The sequence below is a fragment of the Pipistrellus kuhlii genome, unplaced genomic scaffold (assembly GCF_014108245.1).
Source record: "Pipistrellus kuhlii isolate mPipKuh1 unplaced genomic scaffold, mPipKuh1.p scaffold_m20_p_5, whole genome shotgun sequence".
In the NCBI taxonomy this organism is placed as follows: Eukaryota; Metazoa; Chordata; class Mammalia; order Chiroptera; family Vespertilionidae; genus Pipistrellus; species Pipistrellus kuhlii.
In genome coordinates, this window is record NW_023425551.1 from 29,767,565 (window position 1) to 29,783,126 (window position 15,562).

A 15,562-nucleotide genomic window follows, 5' to 3' on the forward strand; every position below is an offset into this window, starting at 1 on the left:
AGACAAGATACTATTTAAAAGTACTATTGTCCTAGCCTAATGTCTAATATTAAATTTTCAAGTTCTAGATATATCATAACTTCATTATAAAAAATTTTAAAAATCAAGAAAAGTAAAAGAAAAAGTATCCCAATCGCACTGCTACACACACACACACACACACACACACACACACGTGTGTGTATGTATATGTATATGTATATACAATGGTATATATATACCATTAGTATGTTTTTTTTTCTTTTCATCTTTTTTCATATACTTGTATAGGTTTTTATTTTTTTAATATATTTTAATTTATTTCAAAGAGGAAGGGAGAGTGAGAGAGAGATAAAAACATCAATAATGAGAGAGGATAATTAATCAGCTGCCTTTTGTGGATTGAGCACCCAACCCAGGCATGTGCCCTTGACTGGGAATCGAACCTGGGACTTTTCAGCCCACTGACCAACACTCTACCCACTGAGCCATGCCAGCTAGGGCAGGTTTTAATTTTTTGTATACATTATAACTTTCATCACACATATATCACATTTTTATTATGCTTTCTTCATCCAGCATCTTATTGTATTTTATATTATGAGATAGTCTTCATAATCATTGTAAAAAGCATAACTTTCGCCGAAACTGGTTTGGCTCAGTGGTAGAGTGTCAGTCCGCGGAATGAAAGGTCCCAGGTTCGATTCCGGTCAAGGGCATGTATGTTAGTTGCAGGCACATCCCCGGTAGGGGGTGTGCAAGAGGTAGCTGGTCGATGTTTCTCTCTCATCGACGGTTCTAGCTCTCTCTCTCTCTCCCTTCCTCTCTGTAAAAAAATCAAAAAATATATATATTTAAAAACAAAAGCAAAAACATAACTTTTTTTTATTAACCCTCACCTGAGAATATGCTTTTATTGATTTATTTTTTTAGAGAGAGAGAGAAACATCGGTTGCCTAATGTACACACCTCAACCAGGAATTGAACCTGCAACCTAGGTATGTGCTCTGACTGGGAATTTAATCTGAAACCTTTTAGTGTACAGTACAATGCTCCAACCAAGCCACCACGCCAGGGCAGAACATAACATTTTTTTTATTTGATGCATATTTTTAAAATATATTTTATTGATTTTTTTACAGAGAGAAAGAGAGAGGAATAGAGAGTTAGAAACATCGATGAGAGAGAAACATCGATCAGTTGCCTCCTGCACACCCCCTACAGGGGATGTGCCCGCAGCCAAGGTACATGCCCTTTACTGGAATCGAACCCGGGACCCTCCAGTCGGCAGGCCTTCGCTCTATCCACTGAGCCAAACCAGTATCGGAATGATGCACCATAATTTTATTTATCTGGTTCTGTATTTTAGTCTGTTCTTCCAGAGTTTGATTCTCATTTAAGAGAAGAGCAATAATGAGAGACATATCAAAATTGCCATTTATAAAGCACTTTTTAAATTTTTTTCATATAACTACAAAATTTTTAAGAACTTCATTTTAAAGGCTCCCATAAGTTGGACTAGGACAACATAGAATATAGTTTAGGAGATTAAAAGTCCAAATACAAAATCGATAAAAACTATTCAAGAGATTAGTTTCTGGGAGAGGTTATGATTTTAATAAAATGTGCTAAGTGTTGGTAAATTTAAAGGCAAAATTTGAAGCTAAAAGATTCAAGGACAGTAAATATTTTTTGAGCTTTGCCAACGCTTGGAATATAAAAGCAGAGATACTCTACATTTAGTTTTTTGTTACATTTTTTAATGTATTGAATAATGGGAATAGTGCTATATCTCAATTTTTTTCAACATTTTGAGATATGTTTCAGGAGAAAAAGCTGAGTGCTCAGATGCCCTTATTAATTAGGTTAATTAGCTATAACAGGTAAGACATGACTACATCACAGAAGAATGAATGGAAGCTTGTGTTTTTTAAAAAATCACTGCTGAAATCGTATTTGTAGGGCAACATGGTACAATAGAAAGGGCCTGGTGAGGGAGGCAGCATAGTAAAGAGCACATATTCTAGAGAAAGGCTGCATGGTTCCAATATTCTGGCCATTCTGCTAACTGTCAAGCAAGTTACTTAACCTGTCCATACCTCAATTTGTTCATCTCTAAAATGGGGGTGATAATAGAACTTATCTCAAGGCAGTTGTGAAATACTTGAAATGTGAGAATATAGTAAACATTATAGAAGTGTTTGTTTTGTTAAATGAAAAAAATTTTCAAACATTATCTCTTTAAAATTGAGAAGAGGGGGGGTGAGGTGGGATGTGTACATGGTCTTTGGAATCAGGTAACCCTGGTGTCTAACACTGGTTCTGTTACTACATGACCTGGAGCAAGATAAAAATTTCCAAGTACAATTTACTACAGTGCAAAATGAAAAGTATACTAACATAATAAAGTGGTTGTATTAAAATAAAATAATGTGGCCCTAGCTTCTTTGGCTCAGTGGATAGAGCTTGGGCCTACGAACTGAAGGGTCCTGGGTTCAATTCTGGCCCAAGGCACATGCCTGGGTTGCAGGCTCAGTCTCTAGTAGGGGGCATGCAGGAGGCAGCCAATCAATGATTCTCTCTCATCGTTGATGTTTCTCCTTTCCTCTCTGAAATCAATAAAAATATTTTAAAATAAAAGATAAATACACAAAATAATGTGAGTGAGGTTCTTAGAACATAATAGCTGTTCAGTACATGGTAAATATATTTATTATTCCAGAGCCTCTAATCAGCAACATTTGTGTATACCCAGTGTTATATAAGGAAAACACGTGTTAATTTCCAGTCAAGTAAAAACTTGACTTAATAAACTAGACTCAGAATTCTATTGGCTATAAGGGGAATGAAGACTTCCCACAATTTAGAGAATTTCATCCTCAATATGAACATCATTAATTGATATCAAAAATTTTCAGAGAATTGGTTAGGTTAAAAACTACAATTTTTTTCTAAGAAATGACTGGTTTAATAGTAGACATTTTTCATTTTAGCACCAAACAAATGTAGTAGCCTTAGGTATTCATAAAAATAGCACCAGAAATTACCAAATTTAAAGGGAAAGGGGTTTTTGTTTTTTAAATGTATGTATAATATATTATTATATACACACACTTATTAAAACATATATAGTTTTTAAATACATTTATTTCACAAAATTATTTCATAACTTAAAGAGGAAAGAAAAATAATTGTTACTCAATGATCTTTAAGTTTAAACAAAATAGACTGAATTACATTTCATCTTTATCTTTAATTTTTATTCTCACTTTCTTTGTCATAATTTGCTTAGAAATTTGGTTTCTGTGAGTCCTGATGCAGCCTGTTTTCATTTCTATAGATGACAAAATTGAGAACAGATTTGCAGCTGAAAGAGATGACTATGGGTCAGATACAATGAGTGAGATAAATATTGTTGGCCGAATTACACTGAATCTTTGGAGAATCATGAGAAATGAGGTAAGGTACTTTAGCTAAAATTCTGTTTGTGAATAGATTAGTTCAATGTAATGATTTTAATCATAGCATATTAGTATAGCTTACTGTGTAACTTTTGTATCTGTGAATTTTTTCAGTTACAAAAGTAACCACTTTCTAAAATAAAGCTACAGAAGTATTTAACTTTAATGTTATTGATGAATTTTAACATTTTTATTTGTGTCAAAGGTAGCAGTAACTAGAAAATCTAGAGCTATTATAAAATATACTATATGTGTTGAATGTTGTATACTTTTATCATTTCTTACACTTAAATCATTTTTGCACTTAAGGCCAGATGAATTCAGTTGGCCTTTTTCATTTACTCCAGTAAGAAAAATTTAGTCTAGATATAGGAAGGAACTTTTTGAACCGAGGATATGTATGAAATATATAATAAGTTCTTTGAGGACAGACCATGTTCACAATGAGTGTGTGTGTGTATGTGTATGTGTGTCATATTATATAGTTTCAATAGGGCATCTATCATTGACCCTACAGGCACCAAAAAAGAGCCAAATGAGACATAAATGGTACATGCATTTGGAAGAAAGAGAACTGTCAAGTCTTTTTTTTTTTTTTTTTTTTTTTTAATATATTTTATTGTTTTTTTACAGAGAGGAAGAGAGAGAGAGAGAGAGCTAGAAACGTCGATGAGAGAGAAACATCGACCAGCTGCCTCTTGCACACCCCCTACCGGTGATGTGCCTGCAACCAATGTACATGCCCTTGACCAGAATTGAACCTGGGACCTTTCAGTTCGCAGACCGATGCTCTACCACTGAGCCAAACCGGTTTCGGCAAGAACTGTCAAGTCTTGATGGGGAGTGAGGAGAGAGTGTGAAGGGATAATCTATAGTGGTTAACTTTCATGAATATTGATTGGGAAAGTGCACAAGGGAGCCTTCCAGTGTCCTAGAAATTTTCTGTATCTTCATGTGGATGGGGTGACATATTTTTATACATATATAAAAATTCATTTAAATTTGTGTGCATTTCTTTATGTACTTTTTTTTGACATTAAGACGGGGAAATGATGAACAACTAAAGGAATGAGGTGATGGAGAATACAGGCCACAGGTGCTTACTTGTGGCCTCCTTTCATTATTTTCTGTATCCCTCTGCACTAGATCTGACTGCCTCCCCCAGTTCTGTAAATCTTTTAAGTTTGTTTCTAAAGTGACTAAACATTGTGTTTTGCACATGACTCTACGAATTAATGGAAAAGTGTACGCCTCTCAGCCCACTCCTTTACCAATAAAATAAATGGACAAGCACTGAACACTTTATTTTTATTGATTCTGACTTTGATCTACAAAGTACTTTTACCCAATGTTTAACTCACTCAGATTTCTGACTAAGATAAGTGACAAACTCCTATTTCATATTTTTAGATTCATATTTTAACTTCTACAGTAAACCACTCTGAAGATTGGAACATTCTGAAAATGGATTGCCTTAATTTTATTGAGTTCTTGTTTCCTTTAATATTATCATAACTGAGATTATAAGAAGACTCAAAGTAGAGTGAGTGTAATATAGAGTTATAATGTGTTTAGTCTTAATCAAATTTATGAAATTGTTCTCTTTGAAACAATATCAACACAGTCCATGGATTTGTCACCTGCCTCAAATATTGGGGATGAATTTCTAAGATTTTATTTAAGTTTCGTTTGAGGTCATAAAAATCCCCTAATTAATCTCATAGGTCAATTTATAGCAAACTTTCAGTTTTTCCTTAATGAGAAAACTGCAGGACAAATGAGGTGATCTTTTCCATCTGAGTTTTTTTTTGTTGTTGTTTTGTTTTTGTTTTAATGAAGATGTATATTCCAGCAGTCTAAATATACTCTGAATTAATTAGGTAATCATGCAACTACCAGAGATCAGATGTTTAGCTCCATTTTCTATAAAACTAAATTGAAACTTTAAAAAAAATGCAATTATTAACAAGTAAAAGAGTCATTCGGATATGGAGATTTAATAACATGAGTTATTTATTTTTGAGAGAAGTACTTCTGGACAGTACTGATTTACAAGTGGGGGAGGCGAGGATGGTAATGGTGATTTACTTCTAAGAACTGCTTTATTCTGGTGACTTTAGAATAGTCTCATTCCAGAATTTGAAAGTGTGTGTGTGTGTGTGTGTGTGTGTGTGTGTGTGTGTGTGTGTGAGACATGCGCTCTGAATTATGCTACATTCCAGTGCTGCTGTTCTGGAGATTGATAGAAATTGAAGATAAAGTAGAACCATTTTGGGTCAGTACACTAAGATGAGCTTAACCTTCAATCCCTGTTTTGTATTTGCTGAATTGCAGACATGGAAAAGAAAATATTTCAAAATTGTAATATAATATATAAATGTGTGAAGTGCTGTTTGAACTATTGTTCCTCAGAATCCCAAGCTGACTTAATGGAGAATGCTGATTTCTTAATTTCCATTTTGCATTGAAATACCTGCCATTGTCTAAATTGCTTGTGCCTTGTGGGTATTTCTTATAGACCATCTATTTGTTTTATGAATTTGGATTTTTTCCCCCACTACTTTCCTATAAACACAGCTTTTACCTACATATTTTGAAGACAAGGATACATTTCTGCTATATCCTTTTAATCCTTTGCTTTTGGAAAGAAACTGACTCTATAATGTCTTATATTGCGACTTAGTATTGATGTAATTCTTGGGAGCAGGATGAATGCCTGCCTTTAAATAACTCATGCTCGAATCTGTGGGATTCGAGGACAAAACAGTAAGTATGTGATCAAGGACCAAATAGTAAGTATGGAAGGAACAAAAAATTAACTTGCTTAGCAATGCTTCTGCCTGGCATTATTTATATTGGCATAGAATATGAAAAGAACTGGAATCTATTCAACAGGTATTATATAACCAAGTTGAAGCTCATCAAGTAGATTTTTTTCAATTAAATATTAATTTATTATGGACATTTCTGTCTACTAGGCTACATATATATACATATATATATATATATATATATATATATATGTTTTTATATACTCATAGTTTTAAATTGTGATTGCCACTATGAAAGGTTAGAAGTAATATTTAGAATCTTTTAGAACCAAATTGGTATATAAATACAAGCATTATTATAATGGAATCTTCTGTTTCTGTTATTTTTTTTTAGGTGGCTCTGACTAACTACACTTTTGAAAATGTGAGCTTTCATGTTCTTCATCAGCGTTTCCCCCTCTTTACCTTTCGAGTCTTATCAGATTGGTTTGATAACAAGACAGATCTATACAGGTAATGTTTTATAACTCTGAAGAGGATAATGTTTTTTTAAATTCAGTATTATTGGAGTATAATTTATATGTAGTAAAATACACTTTTTAGTGTATTGTGTGATGACTTTGAAAAATGTATGAATCCTATAACCACTACCACAATCAAGATTTTTTTTTAAAAACCTTTCTAACACCCAGAAAATTTTCTTAAGAAAGCTTTACAGTAAACCTACCTATTTTTTAACTACCCAGTTAAGTATTAATTGAATTTATATGGATATAGATTAATTTTGCCAGTTCTAGAACTTTTGTATGGTTATTTACAACTTACCCCTTTGTTTCTAGTTTCTTTCAAGAAGTTCAGCATAATATTTTTTGAGATTGAACCATGCTGTTACATACAGCAGTAATTTCCATTTTTGTTAGTAAATAATACTCAATTACCACAATTTACTTGAGTATCCAGAGTATACAGTTACCTGTTGATGGACAATTAGGATTTTTCTAGTTTGAGGCTATTGTGAAGTAAAACTGAATGAAAATTTTTGTGTAAGCATACATTTTCATTTTTCTAGGAGTAGAATTGCTGAGTCACATGGTTATTTGTTTCACTTTCTTTAGAATGTATTTTTATTCAGAGAAGAAGGGAGATGGAACGATAGAAACATCAATAATGAAAAAAAATAATTGATCAGTGCCTCCTGCATGCCCTACACTGGGGATCAAGCCTACACAACCTGGGCATATGCCTGAATAGGAATTGAACCACAACTCCTGGTTCATAGGTCAATACTTGACCACTGAGCTACACTGGCTAGGCTTGTTTCACATTTTAAGACACTGCTAAATTATTTTCTTTGGCAAGTCTTCTAGTGCAAGTCTAATGGCAACAAATTGTCTCAGTCTTTATTGTTCCGAAAATAACTTTCTCACCTTAATTTTTTAATATTTTACTGTCTAATTCTGGGGTTGAGATTTCTTTTTCCTCACCACTTTAAGGATTTCATTTCCTTTTCTCTCGGCCTTCACTGTTTCTGGTAAAAAATCAAAGTCATTCTCTTTTTTCGAGTATATGCAATGCATTTAAAAAAAAATAAGTTTTATTGATTACACAGAAGAAAAAAGAAGGAGAAAGAGATACAAACATCAATGATGAGATAGAATCATCATTCGGCTGCCTCCTGCACTGCGGATTGAGCCAGCAACCCTGTCATGTGCCCTCAGCTGAATGGAACTGTGACCTCCTGGTTCATAGGTCAATGCTCAATCACCTACCTGCCGGACTCAACTTTTTATATTTAGCAGTTATATGACTATATTGTTCTAAAAAGCCACATAACTAAAAGTTGCCATATATTTGATCCTTAATATTCTTTGAATGAATTTTCTTTATAACATATCTTTGGGTCATTTTTACATTTTTTTAAAAATGTATTTTATTGATTTTTTACAGAGAGGAAGGGAGAGAGAGAGAGAGTTAGAAATATTGATGAGAGAGAGTCATTGATCAGCTGCCTCTTGCACACCCCCTACTGGGGATATGCCCGCAACCAAGGTACATGCCCTTGACCAGAATCGAACCCGGGACCTTTCAGTCCCCAAGCCGATGCTCTATCCATTGAGCCAAACCGGTTTCGGCCATTTTTACATTTTAATAACATAATATTAAATGAAAACTTCTGCCGAAACCGGTTTGGCTCAGTGGATGGAGCGTTGGCCATGCAGACTGAAAGGTTCCGGGTTTGATTCCTGTCAGGAGCATGTACTATTGGTTGTGGGCACATCCCCAGTAGGGGGTATTCAAGAGGCAGCTGATCGATGTTTCTGGCTTTCTATCTCTCTTCCTCTCTGTAAAAACTCAATAAAATATATTTTAACAAAAATGAAAACTTCCTTTGATGGCTCTGGTGAGGGTTGTTGTTTGCTTGTTTTCTTACCAAAAAGATAAAAGGGTCAATTTTTTTAAAAAGTTTAAATCAAAGAAAATATTTTTTGTTTTCACAGGAAATACTAATTTGATGTACATTTACTAATTTTATGTACATGGTTTCATAAAAATTATTTTCCTGCTTTTTCTAAGTCTTTTTCAATTTACTCTGTTTCTTCCCATGAGAAGACAATTCATGCTTTTTTTTTAGACTGGTATTTACAAATGATAACCCAAAGCTTCCATGTTCTTAAAAATAAAATTATAGATGCCCTGGCTGGTGGCTAGTTGGGACATAGTCCCATACACCAAAAGGTTCCCTGACAATCCCTGGTTGAGGCATACAGGATGCAACAATCAGTGTTTTTCTGTCATATCGATGTTTCTCTCTCACTCCCTCTAAAATCAATAAAAAATTATTGGGTAAGGATATAAAAACACCTTTAAATATTTTAAATTATAATTGTATAATTATTGCATCATGAGCAGTGGCATCTAGGAGAATATGCTAATTTTTTTAGAACAAAAAATAACACCAAGAAAAATATTGAAAATAATTATCTTAAGTCTTATCACAAGTGCTATTTCAAACTTTGCATATTTTCACTAAGTTTTATGCATTGGAAATATCTGAGATTTTCTGTTTAATTCTTTAGCATACTTTAACATACATCATTACTCCTTCAATAACATCACTATTAATATGTATGTTTTGGCAGAATGAAAACAGTACTAATTTCAGGTGTCCCAATTTTTCCCTAATGTGAATTCTCTTTTAATAGATGGAAAATGGTTGATCATTACATTAGCCGTGTGCGCGGAAATCTCCAAATGTTAGAACAGCTGGACCTGATTGGAAAAACCAGTGAAATGGCTAGACTTTTTGGCATTCAGTTTTTACATGTACTGACAAGGGGTTCGCAGGTAGGAAATCCGTTTGGTTGGTTGGTTAGTTGGTTGGTTGGTTGGTTGGTTGGTTGGTTGGTTGATTGGGGGTTTTGCACTTGAAAGTTCTGTATGAGTAATACACTTATTTTTGAGATTTTTGAGGTGATTTTTTTTTAATGTTAAAGAGAAATGAGAGCTTAGAGTTCATTTAATTCATCTTTCTAATTTCCTGAATATATGGGAGATTTTGTCACATGCCTTGATAAAAATGATTTCGTGCACTCATTTAACAAATATTTATTTGAATACCTTTAATTTGTTAAATAAGCATTATTGTAGGCATAAGGGATATCACATTAAATCCCTCAGGTTCCTTCACCTCAAAAGTTCTTTTAATTATTTTAATTACTCTATAACATTCTTCCAATCTATGACATCAGTAATTAGAGCACTAACTATTTTGGCATCACTATTTGTTTATTTTATTTTTTTGTGTGTAAGCTATTTATTGTATTTATTTATACCCCTATAGGTTTTAAAAACTATTTGAGCTGGCTTATAATTTTAAAAAAGGTGAATACCTCAAAACCACATGAGAAGTTTCAGTGAGCCCATGCTAATTCTTGTGAGGTTTTTTTTTCTCCTTTTAAAAAAAACAAAACAAAAATCTTTACTATTTAAAGTATCACCATAAGTTTTCTTTTTCCCCATTGACTTCTCTACAACTACCTCCCCCCCAGCAAATGCCACATACACACACACACACACACACACACACACGGCTGGTCTGTGTCCATTGGTTAAGCTCATATGCATGCATACAAGTCGTTTGGTTGATTTCTTACCTCCTCACCCCTTCCCTCCGCCTTCCCTCATAAATTGGACAGTTTGTTTAATGCTTCTATGACTCTGGTTCTGTTTTTTCTCATCAGTTTATGTTGTTCATTATATTCCACAAATGAGTGAGATCATGTGATATTTATCTTTCTCTGACTGGCTTATTTCACTTAGCATGATGCTCTTTATAAGAATTCCTTCTTTTTTACTGCAGCATAGTATTCCATTGTGTAGATGTACCACAGTTTTCTAATCCATTCATCTGCTGATGGGTACTTATGCTGTTTTCAAATCTCAGCTATTGTAAATTGTGCTGCTATGAACAAAGGGATGCATATGTCCTTTCTAATTGGTGTTTCTGACTTCTTGGGATATACCCCTGGAAGTGGGATTACTGGATCAAATGGGAGTCCCATTTTTTTTTATTTTTCTCCGCATCCTTGCCAGCACTTGTCATTTGTTGATAGCCATTCTGACAGGTGTGAGATGGTACCTCATTGTCATTTTGATTTGCATCTCTCAGAGGATTAATGACTTTGAGCATGTTTTCATATGTCTCTTGGCCTTATATCTTCTTTCGAAAAGTATCTTCTTTCCCGATGTTTCAGAGGTCTTTTTTTTTTTTTTTTTTTTTTTTTGTCCCTGGTGAATTTTTGGAGAGTTTGTTCTAGGTTTTTGAAATATGCCGTTGGTATTTTAATGGGGATTGCATTGAATCTATAGATTGGTTTGGGGAGTGTGGACATTTTAATGATGTTGATTCTAGCAGTACATGAACATTGTCCATTCTTCCATTTGTTTATGTCTTCCTCTCTATCTTTTTTCAGCATCCTGTAGTTTTCTGAATGCAGGTCATTTACCTTCTTGGTTAAATTTATTCCTAGGTATCTTAATGTTTTTGTTACAATGGTAAATGGGATTTTTTTCGTTTCTCTTTCTGTGAGTTCATTATTGGTGTATAAAAAAGCCATAGATTTTTAGGTGTTAATTTTATATCCTGCTACATTGCCAAATTCATTTATTAATTCTAGTTTGTTGTGGGTTTTTGTGTGTGTTTTTTTATGGAGACTTTAGGGTTTTCTTTGTATAATATCATGTCATCTGCCAGTAATGACAATTTTACTTCTTAAGAACTTTTCCAATTTGGATGCCTTTTATTTCTTCTTCTTGTCTGATCGCTATGGCTGGCACTTCCAGTACTATCTGTCAAACAGGAGTGGTGAAAATGGGCATCCCTGTCTTGTTCCTGTTCTTAGAGGAAATGGTTTTATGGTGTGTTTTGGGTTTTGTTTTTGTTTTTGTTTTTAGTTTTTGCCCCCATTGAGTATGATGTTGGCTGTAGATTTGTCATATAAGGCTTTTATTATGTTGGAGCATTTAGTCCATTTACATTTAATGTTATTATTAATAGGTACTTGTTTGTAGCCATTTTTATTTTTTGTAGCTGTGTTTGCCCCCTTTTTCTTTTGCCTTCTTTTTACAACAGTCCCTTTAGCAAAGATGGGCTGGGGTATTGGGAGGCATGGCCGCTGCAGGCTGTGGGACTCTCGGGTGTCTGGGAGGTGCAGGCGAGTGCTTTTTTTAATCTAATATTCCAAACCATCTGCATAGTAGCTGTTATTATAAACAATGAATTGCTTGATTCAATTTTGTGAGTATTAAGCTGATTACCTTTTAATTCTGGAATCTTTGTTTTTCCTTCTTGAAAAATTAGGATAACATTTATCATCTCAAGTCTCCTGAGTTTCATTCTCAAACTTTTCCAAATCACTTTCTAAAAGGTTGGCCAGCCAAAACCGGTTTCGCTCAGTGGATAGAGTGTCAGCCTGCGGACTGAAGAGTCCCAGGTTCGATCCCGGTCAAGAGCATGTACCTTGGTTGCAAGCACATCCCTGGTGGGGCGTGTGCAGGAGGCAGCAGGTCGATGTTTCTCTCTCATCGACGTTTCTGGCTCTCTATCCCTCTCCCTTCCTCTCTATAAATTAAAATTAAAATTAAGTAAAGGTTGGCCAACTTTTTAAATAAGTTGATAAACTATACAGCTATCTCTCCATCTGTTTATTATGATAGAGCTATATTTAAATGTAAAAAGAAATCTATTTGTCTTTTCAATATTGCTTTATGATGTAAGCCTTTCGACATATTTTATAGAGACATGGAAGCATCAAACAGACTGTCAAACCTTATAGAGAAAGCAGGAGGGTGGATGTGGGGAAAAGGGATCAACCAAAGTTCTTACATACATGCATATAAGCAGACAATCGGGGAGTGAAAGCCTGAGCTGGGGGGCGGGGTGTGGGCTGGGAGAGGTCAGTGGGGGGAAGGGAGACATATGTAATACTTTCAACAATAAAGAATTTTTTTAAAAGTATGGGAATACAAAAAGAATTTATAAATGTCCCCTTCAAGCACCTAATAGCTGACCGAATAATCAGTACTAACTTTATTGTAAGAAAGTCATGCAGCCTTATTCTGAAGAGCAAAACATTTCCCTGATGACTATTCCAAAGAACAGCATATTTAAACTATTTCTTCTTCTTCTCTTCCTACCTCCACGTCTCTGCCCACAGTACCGTGTGGAGTCAATGATGTTGCGTATTGCTAAACCAATGAACTATATTCCTGTGACACCTAATGTACAGCAGAGGTCCCAAATGAGAGCCCCACAATGTGTCCCCCTAATTATGGAGCCTGAATCTCGCTTCTATAGCAACTCTGTTCTTGTTCTGGATTTCCAGTCGCTATATCCTTCCATTGTGATTGCATACAACTACTGTTTTTCCACCTGCCTTGGCTATGTGGAGAACTTGGGAAAGTAAGTTTTTCATATTTACAACTAGGTTGTGCTTTGTACTTATTACTAAAATTAGAGTTTGAGTGTCTTTTTGCACTCAAGACTGTCCTTATGAGCAAAATTAATGAATGGCCTGTAGCACGGCTAATTTGTTATTTTCTTACTAATTGACATAGATCATCATATGACTAAGTCAGCATCACCGATGGATGACACATATAAACACGTTGTGAATACATCAGCCTTGAAACTATCTGTTGCACTGTCCATGTATATCTATGGCCTCTCTTTAATTGAGAGTTATATTTAATTTATTGATATAAATCACCTTTCAGTGGAACTGTTTGAGATTTATGATCTTACAACTCCAGCTATCAACTCCTCTTGACTTTTCTTAGAAATAGTTTGAATTTTTTAAAGTTATACTGTTAAATGTTTTAGCTGTTCATGTCAAAGATTATTTTATAAGCTGAATGAGAACAATATTTTTAACTCAAAGGAGTAGATATTTTTCTCAGGATATAAGAAATACTGTCTTTCTTAATAATGATTTTTGTGTATTTAATAACAAATATTGTAATTTTATCTAGAATATATTCACTACTTCATAAAAAGCATTTGTGGTAATTGTATTGATAATACTTTTTATTAAGAACAAAAATTTGGAAAGTTATTTACAATCTTTTTATGGTTTAACTTAGTGTAAGTTAATCATATGTTGAGTTGAATTTGGTATTTCAATATAGACTTTATCCATAAATTTTAGGATAGTGTCATTTAAGAAATATTTCTTTCAACAAATTGTGAATACTTGAAGAACTGTTTTTTATAATTATGACAAGCATATTACTGAATACAAGAATTCATGTTTAGATGTTTGAAAATGAATTTCTAAAAGAATTAGAAAGATTCCTAAAATTGCTTAGAATATCTTATATGATTGGAGAAAGTATTTGCTTAATATTTTCTTCCTTAACAGGGTTGATGAGTTCAAATTTGGCTGTACCTCTCTGAGAGTGCCTCCAGATTTACTTTACCAAATTAGGCATGACATCACAGTGTCGCCCAATGGAATAGCTTTTGTCAAGGTAATACTTTCTTATAAATGAAAGGTGTCTACTATGGCTTAACCTTTGGAGAGCTAATGGTTTTGGTTTTGTTGGCCTATAATACAGAGGGAAAAAAATAAGTTTGCTTGAATACCTTATCTCACACAGTCAAAAATATAGGAAACTTCCAAGAAATAATTTTTAAATACTCATATTATTTTGCATGAATTTAAGTTTAAAATATTTTAATTAGATTTTAATTTTCAGTGAAATATTGAAAGAAACATGTATACCTTCTGCCCTCTTAGAATCTGGCAGACTTAGCTACTTAATGATCACAGTAATGTTAACTTGCAAAGATTTAAATTGCTTTGCTGTGTACATTCTGCTAATTGTTCTTCTATGTTATTTTAAATTAATACTATCTCAGAAAAAATGATACTCTTATTTTTTTTTAATATATTTTATTGATTTTGTACAGAGAAGAAGGGAGAGAGACAGAAAGTTAGAAACATCGATGAGAGAGAGTCATCGATCTGCTGCCTCTTGCACACCCCCTACTGGGGATATGCCCGCAACGAAGGTACATGCCCTTGACTGGAATCGAACCCGGGACCCTTCAATCCCCAAGCCGACGCTCTATCCATTTAGCCAAACTGGTCTCGGCGATACTCTTGTTTATTGATTGTATTTCTAAAAAGATATCCAAACTAATAATAAGGCCTCTTTTTTTCTCTCCCTTATCTCCCTTCAAAAGAGACTGAGGAAAGCCTCATAAATGAATAAATTAAAGACAAATACAAGAGATCTAGGAGAATATTATATTGCCTCTCCTTTCTTTTTCAAGTTCACAAGCCCTCAAATTCATTCTGGTGTATTTAGCAAAGGTAGCATCTTTATCTTTAAAGATATCACACAGCATGCTGTGTTTAAAGAGTATCCTAAAATTAGCCAGTTAGATATGAGGGAAATTTTTACCATAGAGTTCATGATATATTCCTTTTGGGGAAAAGTATGTCTTCACATTATCATAAATATTTTGTCCTAACATAAACCTTGTGGCTTCTTTAAACGGTACACAGAATGAATTAGAGATTAGACTGTTTTCATTGTCACACATCTAGCAGCTTATCTCCTTTTAACATCATTTTTAAAACTTATATCTACATTTTGACCCAATGTGTAAAGTTTAATCAAAATAAGATTTTTTTAATATTCAGGAGTGTGGTTATCCTGTACCTGCAGCTTTAATTGTTCAGTCCAACATGCATTATTACCTTGCATGTATCTGTGAATCATCTTCAGAGTTAATACTGTTTTGTGGTTTTCATTCCTGCTGGAGTTCTCATAAATTCTCCCTAA

At 33.9% G+C, this 15,562-nt stretch overlaps 1 protein-coding gene across 17 annotated transcripts in view; it reads left to right on the top strand.

Annotated features, from left to right (window-relative positions):
• REV3L (REV3 like, DNA directed polymerase zeta catalytic subunit) overlaps positions 1–15,562 on the top strand; it is a 138,507-nt gene that overhangs the window by 106,628 nt on the left and 16,317 nt on the right. For 12 of the 17 annotated variants that reach the window (XR_006740071.1, XM_045573095.1, XM_045573094.1 and 9 more), the window contains 5 exons: positions 3,320–3,438; positions 6,606–6,724; positions 9,415–9,556; positions 12,928–13,172; positions 14,131–14,239. Coding sequence is in view for 16 of the 17 variants with exons in the window: in XM_045573095.1 (XP_045429051.1) it covers positions 3,320–3,438; positions 6,606–6,724; positions 9,415–9,556; positions 12,928–13,172; positions 14,131–14,239 (734 nt within the window). In the remaining variant the exon portion in view is untranslated. Of the gene's footprint in view, positions 1–3,319; positions 3,439–6,605; positions 6,725–9,414; positions 9,557–12,927; positions 13,173–13,327; positions 13,796–14,130; positions 14,240–15,562 lie in introns of those variants that run through there. The other 5 variants (XM_045573098.1, XM_045573096.1, XM_045573097.1 and 2 more) reach the window with 4 other exon arrangements.